The 20,299-nt window shown below is 46.6% G+C and overlaps 1 protein-coding gene across 4 annotated transcripts in view; it reads left to right on the forward strand.

The window, feature by feature from the left end:
* Nucleotides 1-2,522: 2,522 nt before the first annotated feature.
* LOC307211693 (phosphofurin acidic cluster sorting protein 2-like) overlaps nucleotides 2,523-20,299 on the forward strand; it is a 182,047-nt gene continuing 164,270 nt past the window's right edge. For all 4 annotated transcript variants that reach the window (XM_079968557.1, XM_079968558.1, XM_079968559.1 and 1 more), the window contains exon 1: nucleotides 2,523-2,746. In XM_079968557.1, coding sequence (XP_079824683.1) covers nucleotides 2,538-2,746 — 209 coding nt within the window. In that variant the 5' untranslated portion in view covers nucleotides 2,523-2,537. The remainder of the gene's footprint in view (nucleotides 2,747-20,299) is intronic.

Genomic DNA, 20,299 nt, shown 5'->3' on the forward strand with positions numbered 1-20,299 from the left:
TTATAATGCATTCATACCCACTTACTTCACAGACTTGGGTTTTGCACACGCTACAGTTTATTGTGCATGCAGTGTGCTCTTTGTGCAGGTTTTGCACTTGCAACGTCAACCCTGATCCAAAAATATCCCACTTCTTTTGATGAGAGTTTTAATGTGAAGATATATTTTAAAACTGAATAAGTTTGCATTTCAGCTCCATGTGTACAAATGAAAAACAGGTGAGCAGTACTTCTCTTTTGGGGGTTGTTCCCTACCACACTGATGTGTATACCCCAGCGGAGCATGTTGGGAAGCCACCCAGGCAATGGAAATTGCTCCCAGTACTAGGCACCACACAGAAGCAGAGAAAGGTTCAGATAGTTTACTGTGTCCCCCCCCCCCATTTTTTTTAAATTAAAGACTTTCTTGATTTACAAAAGTATGTGCAATGTGTCTCTCTCGTATTCCCCCCCCATGTAACATTTTTACAAATCAGTTTCATTTGTTGAGATATTACAGATAGTTTACTGTTGCAGAAGATAAGGCTCAATAAAACAGTTTTGGATGTAGGTATATACAGCTTTTGGCTTTTGCAGATACAGATATGTACATACAAGTACAAAGCTGCTCTAAATACCGGTAAGTTCATTAATCAAGACATGACACTGCAAGTAACACCGACTGGCAGACAGACAGACAAACTGCACACTAACAAACTACTGAGCTGATACCCATTAATCACAGATATAGTTGGGGCACTGGACCATTACTATAGCAACTGGCTTGGCTGACCATGCATCTGGGATTAGCTCATCCATGGGGTGATTTATACTGATGCCCAGTCACTCCAACATAGCATCCCATCACAGAGAGTCATAGTTGGTCTTAGCGGCAGAAAAAAAACACCCAGGCATATTATGAAAATACTTGTGATTTGTCCCGTAAGTACAGTGGGTACTTCCTAAGCTTCCTAAGCTTCACCAGCAATCCTCACTTTTTTTCAGTGTGAATGTGCTTGAAATAGCAGCGTCACACATATGGTAATTCAATCAGATGGGAGGATTCCTTGGAGATAAGCCAATAAAATAACATCATTTTCATGTAAGTTACTCCTTTCACTGCTTCTTACCTCAAAATACAATACAATAAAATAAAAATAAAACTCGATCTTGGGGTAAGAATTTTCATGAAACTGGAAAGACAGGCGTGTCAAAATACAATTAGAAACTGAAGTTGCCTCTGTCACTTTAATATGAATACTGCTAACAATTATTTTCGGGTGCAGTGCCTGAGTTGCATAGCTGGGTACTTACACTGTCACTGAGAATCGCAAAGGCAGAGAACACTCTTGCTTGTTTTAAGCGTTGTAAGAAAAAAAAAAGGAGTAACCAAGAGATTGGGCCAAATATATATGTATTTTGTTGTTTAGTCGTGTCCGACTCTTTGTGACCCCATGGACACTCCTGTCTTCCATTGCCTCCCGCAGTTTAGTCAAACTCATGCTGGTAGCTTCGAGAACACTGTCCAACCATCTCGTCCTCTGCCGTCCCCTTCTCCTTGTGCCCTCCATCTTTCCCAACATCAGGGTCTTTTCCAGGGAGTCTTCTCTTCTCATGAGGTGGCCAAAGTATTGGAGCCTCAGCTTCAGGATCTGTCCTTCCAGTGAGCACTCAGGGCTGATTTCCTTCAGAATGGAGAGGTTTGATCTTCTTGCAGTCCATGGGACTCTCAAGAGTCTCCTCCAGCACCAGAATTCAAAAGCATCAATTTTTTGGCAATCAGCTTTCTTTATGGTCCAGCTCTCACTTCCATACATCACTACTGGGAAAACCAGTAATATATATATATATAAAACCAGAAAAATATAAATTTATAAATTGGTGTTAAATGCCAGATTGCACAGGTACTGTAAAATGAGAGGTGGGAATGCACCGCTGCTGCTGTCAACCTGACAGCCATGGATTCAGATGCAGATGTGCATCTGAGATTTCTGGACTGAACCAAATTGGTCACATAACGAAGCTTTACATATTTGAAGGAGGAATCCTATACTGAAGACCCGCTGGCTGAAGGGGCAACGGCATATGGCAGTGGAATGTGGGGTTTGCCGACAGAACACCGAGGTGAACCAGTGGAATCATTGGCCAAACAGCCACAGTGGCTATGCATTATATTTCGTTATTGGGCGAGCCCCGCGTCACTCAGCTCCAATCTGGTCCTTCGAGGGTCCGGCTTCGCCCCACCCCTTTCTCCAGTCTCTCCATCCCCCGAGGCCACGCCCAGCCGAGCCTTTCCTTCTTTCAAAAGCCTGCCTCCCGCGCCTCCCATTGGTCGGCGGCCCAGAGCCGGCCGCTCCTCCCCGCGCTGGTTGGCCCGAGGCCGCGGCGGGCCCCGCCCCGCCCGCGCGCCTCTCGCTATTGGTTCGGCGCGCGAGTAGGCCACGCCCCACTCCGCCCGAGCTGTGAGGCGGAGGTCGGGGCTGGGCCGAGGGTCCCGGCTGCCCCCCGACCGCCGGCCCGCCTTCTCTCCCCTCCCAGCGCACCCAGGGTAGCGGCGCCATGGCGGCGGCGACGGCAGCGGGAGCAGCGGGCTCTCTGGGGTCCGGGCCCGGGGCGGCGGCGGCGGCGGTTGCCGGCTCGGCCGTGCCCGCTCCGGGTCCGTGCGGGGCGGTGTCGGGGGTCTCTGGGGGTCTCGGGCCGGTCCCGGTCCCTATGAACCTCTTCGCCACCTGGGAGATCGACCGCTCGGCGCCCAGCTGCGTGCCCAGGTGAGGTGGGCGGTCGCTGGACGGAGCTCCCCACGCCGGGGCGGGGTGGGGGGCGAGGCGGTTGGCGGGAGGGAAGCGGAGGGGAGGTTGACCCTGGGCGCGCGCGTGTTTGTGGGGTTCACACAGCGGAATGGGGCGGGGGGCGGGGACGCGGAGGCGACATAACGGGGTGTCTGCCGGCAGGGTGGGGCGGATGGGGTGGGGCTTTCCTTGGGGTGGGGTTTTTTATTTTTAAGGGTCTGGGGGCTTGGCTTGGGTGGGCCGAGTTGGAGGTGCGTGCCTTTGTGATGTGCAAGGGCTGGTGTGGACTTTAGGGCTGGTGTGCAGGTTTCTCCCTCCCCCCCCCCCAAAAAAAAGAAAGGTGTACATTTGTGGAACAAGGGTTTGTGTATGGGAGAGTGAACACAGATTTTTTTTTTATTGTGTGTACACGCACACACACACATACAATGCATCTATACACATATCCAAGAGTATCTTGGGTCGCAGGGAGAAGCTGAGATTCCGGTCAGATCTTTTGAGGTTCTTCAGGAAGTTTGTACAGGGATGAGTGGGGTGGGTTTTCACTCATCTAGGAGAAAGGCATTATCCCAAGTTGGTTGTTTTTTAAAAAAATGTGTCATCTGGAGGATAGTTTGGGGTTTGCTGCTTCCGCGATGGATATGATAGACATCTGTTCATAAAGAGGGATTGAACAACAGGTGTACCACCTGAGTGGTGATATTTAGCCCATAATTGCCAGTAGTAAAACATGACTAGTGTGGATGTATAATTTTTTGGGGGGTGGGGGTGGGAGAATTGGACTCTGGGCTTGACAAGTGTAAGTTGGTGGCTGCAAAGGGATGTACAAGATGAAAGGTTTGAATAGGAGAGAGGGGTGTGAGGGAATCACTGAGGCCTTACTCACACAATTACTTACTCCTCTGCTTCACTTTGTGTTGTGTACTTTGTGCTGGCTTTCCCTAGTTAACTTTTTAGCAAGGCAGCAGTGGCAGCTCTTGTCCCAGAAATCTGTACACTGCTAATTAACACTGGTAATAACGATGATTGGGTGTGTGTGTGTGTGTGTGATACCACTACATAACATCCATCTGTTCAATTACTTTCACCCAGCTTCTTCTATTTGTTTTCTCCACTTACTCATCAGTGCTTGTTCTCACCTCTTTGCACCTTGTTGAAATGAAGATTGGTCTGATGGTGATGATGGTCTGTTACTGTCAAGGGCAGCGGGTGGGGCAGATTACTTTTTTTAAAAAAAATAATGCTACTTGGGTGTTCTGTTGGTAGGATGGATAAAAAGTGTCTGATGTACAGTATATGGTTAGGTATTTGGGATTGTTCGGGGAGGCAGCCTATTATTCACATTGAAATTAATGGCTTTAGGTTTCAATCCTAGAGCCATTTATTATAGAGCCCCACCAAACTCAATGGGGACTCAGCTTCTGAGAAGACAGATCATGCTCTTAGATGCTGTATTCATTTTAGTCTTCCTGTGCCTGTCAGTTAAATTGTGGTCAATAAGCAATTTGCTGTAACTGCTCCAGGACAACTGTTACACCAAGGGATGGAAAATATGTCTTCCAAGTCTGGGACTTGGAATCCAACAACAACTGAAGGGCCACTGGTTCCTTATTTCTGATATAGACAAATAAAATAGTTGTTTGGAATACTTAAAGTTTCTGTTAGCTGTATGGCTACATGTGCATTGCAATAAACTCACATGCCATGCTGGCTACCACATATATCATAAGAAGGTCACAGGCTGTTTCAATAAATGGCCAGGACAAGAAGCTCCTGGTTGAAAGGGAGAAACCCACACCCATACTTATCCTATTGGAAAAAAGACTATTGTGTTTATCCTGGTTGTGTACCTCATTCTGCCATCCTTGGTGTCATGAAGAACAGGGGTTTCCCTCTTCCTTCAGTTTACTTCGCCCTTGTTAGAAGTGTCTTTGAGGGTTACAAATTGTGCAGACTAAAGCAGGGGTAGCTAAGCCTGTGACCCTCCAGATATTAGAATCATAGAATTGTAGGTTGGAAGGGACCCTGAGGATCATCTAGTCCAACCTCCTACAATGCAGGAATATGCAACTGTCTGATATGGGGATGGACTCCAACTCCCACCAGCTTCAACCAATGTTGCCAATAGTCAGGGAAGAGGGGAGATGTAGTTCAACTTGTGGAGGGCCACAGCTGAGCTAGTTTGCTGAGATTAATTTGGGGGAGGAGAGGGAAGGAAGATTAACCTCTCAAACTGGTAAACAAGTATTTATGCAAATGCTGTACAGAAGAGGGTATGCTACCAAAGCAAGCTGCTTTTGAAAAGCTTTGTGTATCCACAGGCTCTGTCACATTCCATGGCAACTGATGGGAACTGTCTCCATGCAGACAAATCATGACTTGGAATCTTGCTTCTATTAGCAGTTTGCATTGTTTATACAGCTCATCATTTGTGCTTTTCAGTCAATGTGTCCTGCTGTGCAAAGTTTGTTGGGCTTTAACAAAGCAGGTACAGTAGTGCCTCACAAGACGAAATTAATTCGTTCCGCGAGTTTTTTCGTCTTGTGAAGCACGGACTTTGGAAAAGCTTCAAAAATCACCAAAGTCTTCAAAAACCTCAAAAAAGGCTACCACACCGCGTGCTATGAGTTGCTCCTCGAAGTGAATGCACGGTTTTAAGAAAAAGGAAACAAACTTGCAAGATAAAGGAAACAAACTTGCAAGACATTTTCATCTTGCGAAGCAAGCCCATAGGGAAATCCGTCTTGCGAAGCAACTCAAAAAATGAAAAACTCTTTCGTTTTGCGAGTTTTTCGTCTTTCGAGGCATTCGTCTTGCGAGGTATGCAGGGCTGCAAAGCAGCCTGTCCCAAGCTGGTGCCCTCCAGAAATTTTGGACCACAGCTCTCATCATCTCAGAAGAGCATGGCCAGTGATCAGGGATGATGGGTGTTGTAGTTCAGCAATATCTGGAGAGCCAGAGGTTCACCACACCTGCTTTTCAGGCATCTTTCAAAGCTATGATGCTGTTTATGAAAACAAACTTGGCTCAAGTTTTGCTGGAGATTCATGAAGGGTGGTTGGCTGCCTTTCATAAACGCATGCATGCAATGTCTGAAGAGTACTTGAAACTTGTGCACTATTGCTCAGCCTTGATGTGTATATGTCTATACACTTATATTAACAGATCTGGAAGGTGCACATCTGAACGTCCCCAGATTTTTAAGAGTGAACATGGTTGCTTTATGCTGGGGAGAATCATGGCAAATTATGCTATAGTTGGTGGAGATGGCTGTTCCCATTAGCATCATTTGCTAACAGCTCTTGCTTCTGCTCTACAGGTTCAGAATTGTCCTGGCAGATGAACATGTGATGATGAACTTAGACAGAGGGAGCTAAGATTTGGTGCCCACAGCTCTGTGTTAAGATGTTCTTTAGTTGTGGTAGGAATAGGAACTGGTCTGTTGCTGAGAAGATTGAGGGCATTCTTTACTGCCAAGTTCATGTCCAAGTTCCTAACCTTTTCTAGATGTGTCCTTTGTTGTTGACTGACAAAACAGAAAGTGGCTCAGAACCCCATGCAGGAACAGTTTCCTTTTATGTTAGTTGGCAAGGGGATCTTTGGCACTTGCATTGTGGGGCTATTTCTGGCCAATTTTCTGTGGTCAAATCTCTAATTTTTATTTTCACAGGTGTCACGCTGGTGCTTGGAATGAGCACAAGCTGTGATGTTTGAGATATTGATATATTGGAACACTTCAGGTTGCTTAGGAACAGGAGAAAAAGAATACCATGGAAGAGTAGGAAGTGTCACTTTTCAGAGAAAGCACAATCTCTCTCTCTTTCTCCAGTCCTAAAGCAGAGACAAAAGGCATCTGTTGGACTCAGCTGTGTTAAATTGCCGGGTGAGGCGCACCCAAGGATCCATGTATTGCCGAAACAGACAAACAAGGCTTTCAACGAGGTCCCCCATGATATACTTCTTGGCAAGCTGGTAGAATGTGGGGTGGGCGGTTCTCCTGTTAGATTGGTTTTCAGCTTTTTGATGGACACTTGTCAATCGGGAGAAGAATGACATGTGAGGGAGTTGTGGGGTTCTGTCCTGGGCCCAGTGTTGTTTAATGTCTTTTATGAAGGATGAAGGAGTGGTGGGATCACTAATCAATTTGGCAGATGACACCAAGCTAGCTGGGTAGTATAGCTAATGCCTTTGAAGACAAAAATAGTACCCAAGATCTTGACAGGATGGAGATTTTAGATATGCTGTAAGCCGCCCAGAGTGGCTGGTGAAACCCAGCCAGATGGAGGTGTATAAATAATAAAGTTATTATTGTTATAGAACTAACAAATTTCTCAACCAGGATAATTGTCAAGTTCTGTGTTTAGGTGGGAGAAATTGGGTGCTTAAATACAGAGTGGATGACATCTGGCTTGACAGCAGTACATGTGAAAAGGATGTAGGGGTTTTAGTAAACTACAAGCTCAGCAAATGTGAGCAGTGTGATGTGGCATCTGGAAAGGCTAATGCAATTCAAGGTTGTGTCAACAGCTGCATAGTGTCCAGATTACAATAGGTAATGATACCACTCTGTTCTGCTTATGTTGGATCTCACCTGGAGGCACTACAGTTTAAGGATATCTATGAACTGGAACGTGTCCAGAGAAGTCTGACAAAGTGTCTGGGTGAACCAAGTCCTGTGATGAAAGGTTGAATGAGTTGGGCATATTTAGTTTGGAAAAGAGGCAATTAGAGAGATGATGATAATAACCATCTTCAAAAATGTGAAGCACTGTCTCACAGGTGATGGAACAAATTTAATTTCTGTCACTCCAGCAGGTAGGATCTGAATCAATGGGTTCAGATGAAAAGAAAAAGAAATATTTAGATTCAGGTGAGCTGTGGAGCAAGTTGCCTCTGAAGGTGATCTACTCTCTTTCAAGAAGAGGCTGAATGTCCTTCCCTCTCAGGTATGCTGTAGTGGTGAATTTCCCCTATCTGAAGATGGTCAGACGTAAGAACCTTTGAGATACCTTACAACTCTGATTCTATGCAAGCATGCACACTCATAGCCCCCCTCCCTTTCTTCACTTCAGCCCATCTGTCCCCCTCTCCAGCAGTTTTATTCTTAGATCCTTGTTTGAAACAAGTGCAGGGGATCTCAAAATAGGAGAGATCTTCATTGGAAGGGCATTGATTCTCATATACTTCTCTTATCTGGCCAGAAATCCTCTTGAGATGAATATGGGCAGCAAATATCTTTGTGGTCTAACAAAAATCATGGGAAGGTGACATTAATGAAGAGGGGAACCAGTTGGGGGTTATGTGAGGATAGAATCTGATTGGACTAGCTGCTTTGAAATCTTCCACATATGAGAACCTGGAGTTGGGGTAGAGCAAGTTTAGCACAGCTTTTACCCATCTGGCACCCTCCAGATGTTTTGGACTACAACTCCCATCAGCCTCAGCTACGGCTGTGTGGGCTGCAGCTGATGGGAGTGGCAGTTCAGAACATCTGGAGGGTGCCCGGTTGGCAAGGAGTGCTTTAGTGGGAAATAGAACAGATTCTGATGTTGAAAATATTCTAGTATTCCTTTGCAGAACAATAGATGTCAGAATGCCTGGACCCTTTTATTTGGGGCGTCTTGTTTACACCTTTAGCTGAATGTGGAAGGAGATACTGTGCCATGCTTTATTTTTTGGGGGTGGGGAACCACGGCTGTCCATACTATATTACATTGCAGATTGCAGAGCCTGTCGGCAGTGAGAGAATCTTCTGGTTATGAAGGTTGCTGCAGTACCTAAACACCTGTCTCTCTTAGCAACAGGAAGGAGAACTGCCTAGGTTGCTCTGATCCTTCAAAAGCAGGCGTATTTGAAGAAGAAAAATACTCCCATTTTCTTTGCTCAGTATTTTCTTCTAGTATACGTAATTGGGGCAGGGGGTGGCTTTGAGATGGCACTTTATTATGTGGGCTGCCCTCCATTTTGTGAGGGAAAGCCCTCTTTGTTGAGAGAACATTCTTGACCCCGGATCAAAGTGGGGTGGGGGGAGGGGGCATTGTTGGAATTCCTGTTTTGCTTTGCCCCACCATAGAACTGTCATGCTTCCTAGACTTCTATGTTCCAAGTACCATGTGCAAACTGAAGAATGAGAATTTTTTCATTGAGGATTGGACTAGGGACCTGATACATCCTTCAGGAGGTCAGGTTCACCTGAAGGCCTCAAAGGGTTGGGTGGGATGGAAGAAGGGGATGTGGCCAGCAGGCTCAGCACTGTTTGTAGAGCAGGGGCAGCTAACCTGTGACACTCCGGGATGTTTCAGAACTAAAACTCCCATCAGCTCTAGCCGGGGATGATGGCAGTTGTAGTTCAGCAGCAACAACTTGGAGGGTCACAGGTTAGCCACCCCGTTGTAGGTCTCTAAGGAGTGGCTCCATCCTGAAGCCTAGGAAACAGACGGCTCTTGGCTGACTCCACGGTTCTCAGGTCCCATGGAATTTCCTCCCCCAAGAGTTAGTGATGGCTACCTACTTGGATGGCTTTAAAAGATAATATATGGAGGACAAGGCTATCGGTGTCCACTAGCCATGATGGCGTCAGGGTCTACCTCCACTGTCAGAGGCAGAACACCAGTTGCTAATATCAGATGGGAAGAATGCTGCTTGACTGGAGCTGAGGGGCATCCAATAACATCTGAAGGACCTCAGATTCCCTGATAATGAGAGGCCAGTTTAAGACAGCAGAAGATGAAAACCAACCAAACTGTTGTCCATCTACACTATTTTTGGTGGTGCTCAAGCTCAACTTTGGTAAAACTGAAGGACTTGCTACAACACTGACTTCTCAATAGGAACAGATGCTGAGTTGAATGACTTTTCAAGATCCTGTGAACTGCTATATGATTGAAGCCAGGCGATCTAGGGCTATTCTATCTATTTTAATACTATCCACATCTAATGTCACATGGACTCTTATGACCATCATTAATGAAATCTGGAGGAGTTACCATTGCCTTGCAGTTGCTCATGTAGATTAGAATCCCACCCTTGTGCTTGTCATCTTGTCAAGGCTACAGACAATGAAGCTGATACAGGCAAACTCACACTAATTTTATACAATAATTAAATTGGATCTTAAATTTAAGCACATTTTCTCCAAGTAACAAGTCAGTTGAGGATCAAAGTGATTGGAGTGTCACTTGAAGCAAAAAAAGGTATTCTGAGATGGGGGAACCTTTCTGAATCTATTGTGATCTAGTTAACTGATGACAGATTGTCAGACTGCGTGGGATAGGGTTTCTAGCATTGCAGAAAGCAAATATGAAGAGTAACTATTATTTAGGGTAAGAATATGGTCTTCCTATGTTTACCATGGGCATTATATAGCTAGGATGAACTGATGGTGATTCAGGTGCCCTCAAGACGGTCAGTATTTTGTGGGAGGGATTCAAGCACATACCAAATGTTGAGGTTTGCACTGTGGGTTAAGGAGCAGCAAAACCCTTTAAATAAAAACAAAAACAGTCCTTTGGTGGTTTAGAAAGGTTCACAAAAGGGACACCGAACTGATCAAGAAGATGGAACACCTCCTGTATGAAGAAAGGTTGCAGCATTCGGGACTTTCCAGTACAAGGTGACAAGGAGTACAAGGGACACAGGTGGCGCTGTGGGTTAAAGCCTCAGCGCCTAGGGCTTGCCGATCGAAAGGTCGGCGGTTCGAATCCCTGTGGCGGGGTGCGCTCCCGCTGCTCGGTCCCAGCGTCTGCCAACCTAGCAGTTCGAAAGCACCTCCGGGTGCAAGTAGATAAATAGGGACCGCTTACCAGCGGGAAGGTAAACGGCGTTTCCGTGTGCGGCTCTGGCTCTGGCTCTGGCTCTGGCCAGAGCAGCGATGTCACGCTGGCCACGTGACCCGGAAGTGTCTCCGGACAGCGCTGGCCCCTGGCCTCTTAAGTGAGATGGGCGCACAACCCCAGAGTCTGTCAAGACTGGCCCGTACGGGCAGGGGTACCTTTACCTTTACCTTTACAAGGTGACATGAGAGAAGTTTATGAAATTATGGATGGAGAAAGTGGGCGGTAAAGAGTTTTTCTCCCTCATAATACTAGAATTCATGGGGGCACCTTATTATGAAGCTGAATGTTGGAAGATTCAGGGCGGATAAAAGGAAGTCCTTTTTCACACAGCACATATTTAAACTATGGCACTCTCTCCTGCAAGAGGCATTGATGGCCGCCAACTTGGATGGCTTTAAAATTTACAGGGGAGAAGGCTGTCTGGGGCTACTAGCAGTGTTGGCTATGCTCTGCCTTCATGGTCTGAGCAGCAATGTTTCCGAATACCAGTTCCTGGAAATCAGAGGAAGGGAGACTGCTGTAGCGCTCAGGTTCTTGCCTGTGTGTTTCCCGTGGGCATCTGGTGCCTTGGTGCCCATGGGCGCCACACTGGGTACCACATCGTGCAGCCACCCCAAATCATTCTGCGTTCCTTCAGCCTGCTTTTTTGAGCAATGCATTGCCTGCAGTGCAGCTGTCCCAAGTCCAACTCAGTATGGTCTCTCTAAACCACCACACTGATTTGCCCTTGGGTAGTTGCGTTATAACCAATAAATTCCTTAAAAAGAAAATAGAGAGGTGAAGGACAGAAACCTGAAGGAAAGTAACATGACCGTAAGTGGAAACCAGCTGAGATGTTTGAAGAAGTAGAAGTTAAACCCGTGGGTCCTTTTAACAATGTATTTGGGTGGGAGGGAATGTTGAGGATAAAGTTATCCCATTTAAGATATGAGGGGGATTACATTAACTTGATTCTATTCTCTCATTGAGCTCTTTATTCTTGTTAAAGGCATTAAGAATCTTTTATTCAGAAACAGGCGGGTGGGGGGTGGATGGCTGCAAGATCTAAACTTACGTAAATTGTTCTTCAAAGAAACGAAGCAACCTCTTCTGTTTAATCCCCAGAGTTTTGAAATGGACCTGTGCAATCTGGAATATGGTGTGCTTGAAGCCAGGCGCAGATTTATTGCAGAAAAAGGTATAGGGGATTTAAACAGCAGGGCCCCTGCCAGAAGCAGGAGCAGCCAGATAGAACAGAAATTCCAAAGATGCATTGGGCTGTTTCTGACAGTATAGTTTTGATCCAACCCTGCAGCCTACCCTAAGTCATTTCTAGGATAAACTGTAATGCTGGAAAGTTTTTCGCCTTTTGGCTTACTGTGGTCTCTTTCTCACTTCCCAGTAATTTGACATCATAGCACAGAAAGGGGGATTGTGAGCCCACCCATGGGTGCCTTAATTCACACTGTTGTGTGGCTCTTTACCCCAGCTGATCTGTATCCAGTTGAGAGGGAAATGCTCCTACCACCATCAATGACAAATAGGATCACTGAGAAATAGTTTGATTGTTTGCTGGATTCACACATGTTGCTCAATGTGATTCATCCACAGTGGCTGCAACATTCTCCCTTGCATACGCATGCTGTTTCTCTCTAACGGCTCGGGCTTGCACCCTGGGCAATGCCTCTCATTGTGCAGGATGCATATGGGAAGGGCGCCTGTGTCTGCTCCTAAGTCGTATGCAGAAATCCTGGAGATGAAGGCTTAAGTCCTACACATAATTAATTTGAGAATAAGTCTGATTGAACTCAGTGGGGCTTACTTCTGAGTAAAACAAGCTTGTGGCACATTTATTGGGATTGCGCTGTCAAACTCTTTTGACCCCCTTTCGTCATAGCATTAGTCGCTTGCATGCATGTTGTCTTTTGACCAAAACATTAATAATTTAGTAATTTTTGGACAGCTGGTATAAAAGCACTGTTGTTGTTTAGTGGTTTAGTTGTGCCCGACTGTTCGTGACCCCATGGACCAGAGCACGCCAGGCACTCCTGTCTTCCACTGCCTCCCGCAGTTTGGTCAAAGTTGTCTTTGTCCATGGAGCTTTCTTGGCAGGGATACTGGCGTGGTTTGCCGGTTCCTGCTCCAGGTGGATCACGTTTGGTCAAAACTCTCCACTATGACCTGCCCATCTTGGGTGCCCTGCACGGCATAGTTCATAGCTTCTCTGAGTTATTCAAGCCCCTTCGCCATGGCAAGGCAGTGATCCATGAAGGGGTAAAAGCACTACTTACCCCCAAACAAGCACCCAACCCTGATATTTTGTGGATGATCCTAAAATCTGTGCAGCAACGGGCTGGTTTGCAGCCACCCCAAGCCAGTCCATGGCTTTGTGTGAATGTGCAGGAGAGGAGATGGTGCGTGCTCGGCTCCTCCGTGGTCATCCTGCTGCTGCACTGAGCTAAGCCATGGTTTGCCTTAATGTGCCATCCAAAACCAGGCTTGTGGTTTAGCTGTAGCCAGGGATTGTCCTGTGGTTTATGGGTTTTGGTTTGTCCAGGACAGCTAAACCATAAGCTTGGGTTCGGATGACACGTTAAGCCACACCATGGCTTAACTCAGTACAGCAGAAAATCAGCCAGCGAGGAGCAAAGGGCTGCGATCCCTTTTCCTGGAGCTGCACACTTGCATGTTTGTGCTAAGCCGTAGTTTGGCGTGTCATGCTGCGTGAAGCCAACCAATATAGAGGAGCTGTTATTGGAAGGATGCATCCAGAAAAAATAAGATACTGAAATACGTGTCAGCAAGTTTCCTTGTTACAGAGTCGCTGAAGCTCTAACCACTTGCAGTTCTGGAATGTTTGGAAGATCAGGTTTCTGAAGTCCTCCTTGGGTATTATTGCCTGAAGAGGGAACACAGGTGGTAGAGCAGGGCATTGGGGGAACATGTTTAACCCTGGCCCCACGTGACTCCTCCAGTCCCTCTGCATGCGTACAGTGAACCTCTTCAGCGGGGAGCATTGTGCATCCATGGAGGCTCTGCTTCTTAGCTGGAACCCTGGAAAAACAGGACTCATACTATGAACATGTCAAGGGGGCGGAAGTAAAACTGCAGCCCCCCTCTATCGGTGTTCACTCTTGGGGCGATAATTCCTGGAGAGAGCTTCTGTTTCTGTTCTAAGTCACTTGTACCATACTTCTTAGAAAAAATTGCAGACCATGTTGACTGCCCATGCCGGTTAAGTGTGAATGCCTCAAGCTTCTGTGAGTCTTAATTTGCAACCCAGGGGTATAAATAAGAAAGTTGTTGTTGTTGTTACATGTGTGGTGATTGAATCTAGGATTTTGCAAGGTGGCTCTGCTTGCAATATTTCCACATCCCTCTGTGCTTGCATAATCATTTTCCGCCTCCTTTCTGCCTGCAGGACCACAGTAACCTTGTGCGGCACTGAGATGTTTACATGTTGAACCCCTTGTCCTTAAGAAAACAGCATTCCCCCGGGGAAGGGGAAGACCCTTTTTGAATGTGAACTTTGCTGGCTAGGTCTATGGGCATAAAAAAAGAGCCCCCCTGAAACTTAGTAGGGAGCATTCTTGACAAATCTCTGCTGGAAGGGCGGACCACACATGGGACTGGCAGCACTAAATGTTGATGCCCAGATGAGGCCAGTCAGGCCTCTGTAACACAGGGGACAACTGGCGGTGCTCCTCTGGATGATTTCTGTGATCAGGCTGGGAGTTAGAGATCAGTCAGTCCTTAGGATGCTTTTTACGCTTGTCCTTGTTTGACGAAATTTATTAAACCTTGAAAGTTCACCTGAAGATGTCATTGTTTGGGTCTTGAGCTTTGAATGAGCTTGGTCTGATGCAGCTGCTGGAAAGGCAGGTTTAGACTGCCTCGCACAGTGCACTCCACGATTCCCATTTTGCAAACACTCACCAAAGGCCCTGAAGAACTGGGAGGCACCCGATTTGGAAAAGGTCAGTTAGATCATCCACTCCAGGGATGTGTCTCTCTGCCTTGTGCATTAATCACATATCCCAGCCACGGAAATCTAAGCCCTCACAGCTCTAGCCAAGAAGAATTACTCGTCAGAGTTGTGCCGTGCCTCCAGTTGGAGAGGGGCCCTTGCCTCCAGGCAGGCATATGAGGTGAAAAGGGAATGGTTTCTCCACCCTCAGAGGACTGGCTTGGCACAGGGAGAAAAGCTCCCTGCCCTTTTTGAGGCTGAGTGGTTAGGGAAGGCTCCCCACCCTTTCCTGTTCCTTCCAGGGTGAAGGCTTATGGTAAAGAACCAAGCTTGCTGCCTTAGGCCCAACTTGGCCCTCTAGGCCTCTCTATTACTCTCTCAGACTTCTCCCCAGGCCACATCCCTCACCAAGCCTACTTCATGTGCAGAGGAGGGCAACCAAGATGGTCAAGGATCTGGAAACCAAGCCTTATGAGGAATGTTTGATGGAGCTGGGTATATTTTGCCTGGAAAAGATGAGACTGAGAAGAGATATGATAACCACCTTCAAATATCTCAAAGCCTGTCACATGGAAGTTGGAGCAAGCTTGTTTTCTCCAGCTCTGGAGGGTAGTCTTGAACCAATGGCTTTAAGTTACAAGAAAGGAAATTCCAACTAAGCATACAGAAAACCTTCTGACAAAGCTGTTCAACAGTGGAACCATCTCCCTCAGAATTGGATGGGCTCTCATTCCTTGGAGGTTTTTAAGCAGAGGTTGGATCTGTTGTGGGTGCTTCAATTGAGATTCCTGCATTGCAGAGGGTTGGACTAGATGACCCTCATGGTCCCTTCCAACTCTACAATTCTATGAATCATACCCTCCTTGTGTTTTTTTGCCTAGCTGGAAGGTGTCTGAGCTCTCGCTTGACTAGATGAAGGCTAGAAAGGGTTGTCTGTATAAACTAGGCTACACCATTCGTTGCTTTACCTGCTTTTTGCCTCTGGCTCTGCCTACCACTGTCATGTGGCCCCTGGAAGGTTGCCCCAGATGGCAATGTGGCCCTCATTCTTAAAAAAGTGCTGCTGCTCCACATCTCAAAACCCGAGAGGCTAAGTGGATTTAGGATTGCAGGCTAGATGCATGCTCGAAATCCAATTGCACTAGAGAAATTCTTTAACTTCAGCCTTAATATTAAAGCTGCCAAGTAAGTCTAGCTTTTTAATTTGCTGCCCAAATCTAATTTGTAGAAGAGGGAGAGGAACATTAATGAGAGGCTATCTGGCTGATATATGCCCCAAATACTGGGTTTAGACAGATGTAATTTGAAGCAGGCTAAATATGAAAAGTGTGAAAAATGGTAGGCAATGCTTGGTGTCTCCAGGCTTCTAGAAATGATTACAGAACTGCAACAGAAGAGGCAGGGAAAGTGAGCAAGCTGTGCCTGGAAGGAAGGACTATCGGCCCCTGTCTGTGGCTACATCTGTGCGTCTCAACAGGTTGCTTCCCAAAGTCAAATCCAATTAGAAGTGGCCATTGGATCCCCTGCGTGGCACGGTTGTGGGAGAGTCTGAAAATGCTGGTGCTGGATGGATCTGACAGAAATCAAAAGGAAGGCTTGAATCTCTCTTGGATACAGAACGACCTTTTCCCAGATCTGTTTGGCATTAACTAGCTCTCCTCTTGCCCTCCTGGAGGAAAAGTGGTATGATGGAGATCTGTGATGTCACCCAGTGCTGCACACCGGCCACCGCAGAATTAAAGATAAATAAATTAAGTTGTGCCCTGCTATGTGCTTCTGGTTGCTAGCTGGGTCAGCAGGCCTCTTGCAATCTTAGGATGCCTTCACGGTTCTCCCATTGTAGCATGCAGGGCTTTGGGGATCTCAGGGCATCCTTACTCAGAACCTTGAGATGGTACCTCTGCCCAAGTATTGCCAGAGAATAAGGAGGCGCGATCAATGTTGCATGTGCTTTGCCACTCTATGGAGCATAATGTGTGGTTGGTGCATCTTGTTTGGGGACTGAGCTTTTCAAGAAATGCTGCGATGCTCGAGTGCCCAAGTGCAGCTGTGCTAGTGGGCATTCTGTGGCATGTTGGCAACGAAACTCCCTCTCCCCCTTCTGCTGTTTTAATGTTTTATGGAGTTAACTGCCTGGAGAGGTGAGAAATAACAAATCTACAGCTCTGAATTCAAAAATGAAATTGAGATCGTAAAAGCAATTGGTGAAATCGATGGGTAATCTAATTTGCGCCGCATGCAATAAACTTGGGTAGTAACCCCTTCACAAAAACTTTGAAAATTGCTGAAAGTTTGTGTTAGTTTTTTGAAAGAAAGAAAGAGGATTCATTTTCTCCATCTTTAATTACAGAGTTGCTATAACGCCTCACATAAAAGTACATGACAGCCTTAATTAATGGCTGCAAAATTAAGCTCTCTGAGTTGGGGGATTCTGGGAGGTGGAAGAGTGAGTGCAGTGCGAGAAAACACTATTTCTTGGAAGAGCTTCAATACTAATATATTGCAAAGCACCCTGGCTGCTTAAACTGGAAAAGCTACTGGAATCTTGGATATAAAGGCTGTTGTTCCTAGCAGCTACATCAAACTGGAACCGCTGAGCTCAAAGGTAAAAGGTAAAGGTACCACTGCCCATACGGGCCAGTCTTGACAGACTCTGGGGTTGTGCGCCCATCTCACTCAAGAGGCCAGAGGCCAGCGCTGTCCGGAGACACTTCCGGGTCACGTGGCCAGCGTGACATCACTACTCTGACCAGAGCCAGAGCCAGAGCCAGAGCCGCACACGGAAACGCCGTTTACCTTCCCGCTGGTAAGCGGTCCCTATTTATCTACTTGCACCCGGAGGTGCTTTCGAACTGCTAGGTTGGCAGGCGCTGGGACCGAGCAGCGGGAGCGCACCCCGCCGCAGGGATTCGAACCGCCGACCTTTCGATCGGCAAGCCCTAGGCGCTGAGGCTTTAACCCACAGCGCCACCTGCTGAGCTCAAACTGCCACTTAAATTCTGGGCTCTCAATTGTGTACCTTCAGTAGCTCTAGATGGGTGAATATGGATGTACTCTTTGAAGAACTTTATATCGCTCATGGCTCATGGCTTTATAAGGCACCCCCTTTTAGATGAGGCAGTCAAAATGATGCTGGCGGTGGAGGTAATGGGATTCAGATTATGAGCTGTGAACCGTGCTAGCTAAGAAGGGATCTTTGTATATAGTACCATTCATTACCAGGTGCTTGGGATGAGGACCATAGGGACACACACTACTGTAGAGGAAGCCAATGTCCTCCAGAGGTTGTTGGAACTACATCAGCCCCAGCTAATTGGGCTAATGGTCAGGGGTGATGAAAGTTGTAGGCTGCCATCATTTGGAGGGCACCAGCTTGGCTATCCCTGGGCTGCTCTCATTGCTGAGTGCCTGGCTAGCCACGGATGAATGCAGAATGCAAGGCTTAATCGCCCTACCTTTAACCCGTTGCAAGGTAGTGATCTTAGACTCCACACCAGCCAACCTTTTCTTACTGGATGTCTGCTGTACTTGGGTTCTCAACATCAACATATAATGGGCTGACTCCTAGGCTACTTGCTGACTCCTGACTATTCTTGTTTAGCCTGAACTCTGGAGGTTAACACTTCATTCCTAGATTGACTCTTTCCCCCAAGCTGCCGCTTCATCTCTGCTTGCTGTTTGGCTTTCTTTGCTGGTTCTCTTCAGCATGACCCCTTGCTAAAAACCACTTCTGGTGCCTTCCCTAGACCTTACAACAGGGGTGGGGGACCTGTGGCTCTGGGTGTTACTGAACTATGACTTCCATCATCCCTGAACATGGGCCATGCTGACTGGGGCTGATGGGAATTGGAGTCCAGCAACACTTGGAGGACACCAGGCCCCTCTTAAAATTTTTTAATTAAAAAGTTTTTAATTAATTTGATGAAAAATTGTGAATATTTGTTTTAAAACATTTGCACCTTGTATCTCTGCAGCTTTCAGTGTCTGGTAGGGGAAGTTTCTTGAAGCTTGACGCAGAACTCTGAAATCTTGATTCAAATAATTCCTGGAATTGGTGTCTTGGCTGTACAGCCAAAGAATCTGCAAGACCACCTTTTCTTGCTGACTGTGGGTTGCCAGATTTTCAATCGGCCATTGTAGCTATGCTTTTATTTCTGTGCTTCAAGCTACTCTTAAACACCATTGCCTGGCAATGTTTGTCTCGTTGCTTTGGGCTTTTTCTGTTGTATAGAATTACTGACAAATGCAATAGACAACAATATATGTGCTGCGAAAAGTCGTCTGCTGATTTCTGAAGATCTAGAAGTCATTAAAGGTACAGGAGCAGACCGGGCTGGCTGTATTTTCAAGTCAGCTGGCAACTATATTACTTGCCTTGAATCATTTATAGGACACTGCACTCTTCCATGGAACTGTTGAACATTGCATGGCATTGCTACCGCTCTTCTTGGCAGATGCACTGTATCTTTAGGCAGAAACTCTGCAGGTGTGACTGCATTATCACTGAATCTAATGCCAGGGGGAGATGCACCTGTTGATTCCCTGCCTGTCCTGCAGCTCTTGATGGTGCAAAATGTTAAGTCCACTACCACACTGGGGTCCACACATTCTGACTGCTCCTTCCTCTGCCTGTGTCAGAGAACTGGGGGGTGGGAGAGAGATGAAGTGTGTGGGGGGGTCCCCTATCTTGCTGAACTCTGGAGCAGACTGAAGCCGCACCAATCTCTTGTACTGCTTTATTTATTTAGTTTAATTTAATTTATATACTGCTCTATACCCAGAGGTCTCAGGACGGTTCACAGAATAAAATCAAAATATAAAACCACAAAATACATAACCAACATAAAAACAACAACCCAATAGCCCAACCCCGCAAAAAAACCCCACATTTTAAAAGGGCATAGGATGTCAATCAAATCAACCAAAGGCCTGGTTAAAAAGGAATGTTTTTGCCTGGTGCCTGAAGGTGTATAATGAAGGCGCCAGGCGAACTTCCTTGGGGAGAGCATTTCACAGATGGGGAGCCACTGCAGAGAAGGCCTGTTCTTGTGTTTCTACCCTCCAGATCTCTCAAGGAGCAGGCACACAAAGAAGGGTCTCAGAAGATGATGTCAGGGTCTGGGTAGGTTCCTGTGGAAAGAGGCGGTTCTTAAGGTCTTGCTGTCCTGAGCCGCGTAAGGCTTTATAGGTCAAAACCTGTTCCAATTCTCAGCACATTATAATGGGACACCCTCCTTCCCTCCAAGTTCCTTGCAATTGTTTCTGGGCATCCTGCCTTGCTGGGGCAATGATCTCCACCAAGCCAATTTGCAGAGGTCTGTTGTCAGAGATGAGACCATCTCTCGCTTTCAAGATACAAAGAGGAGAGGTGACTTGAGAGCCCCTGCCTGACCTTGCCAAGGGTTTTCTGGCTGCCCTTCGGCACTTTTCAATCTCCCATTCACAGCTAGGAACAAATCAGGGGTTGAACTGATACTGTTCTCTGGCCCTTAAACACTGATCCAGAACGATTGCAGAGACAAATGGTTTGTACCATGATCCCTCTTCAGTTTCTTCCTGTCTGAAGGCTCTTTTGGATGTTTGAGAAAAATGCAATTCAGCCCAGTAATGAAGCCTACAAAGGTTACTAGTCTTCCAGGAGTTTCCACCACTCCAAATATTAATGGGGCCTTCATTCATGGCTAGCTTGGAAATCTAGAGGGCTGGCGAAGGAGGCGGAGAGCGCAATATGTCCCCATTCCATTAGCCTGC

The sequence above is a fragment of the Podarcis cretensis genome (genome assembly GCF_951804945.1).
Source record: "Podarcis cretensis genome assembly, chromosome: 3".
Taxonomy (NCBI): domain Eukaryota; kingdom Metazoa; phylum Chordata; class Lepidosauria; order Squamata; family Lacertidae; genus Podarcis; species Podarcis cretensis.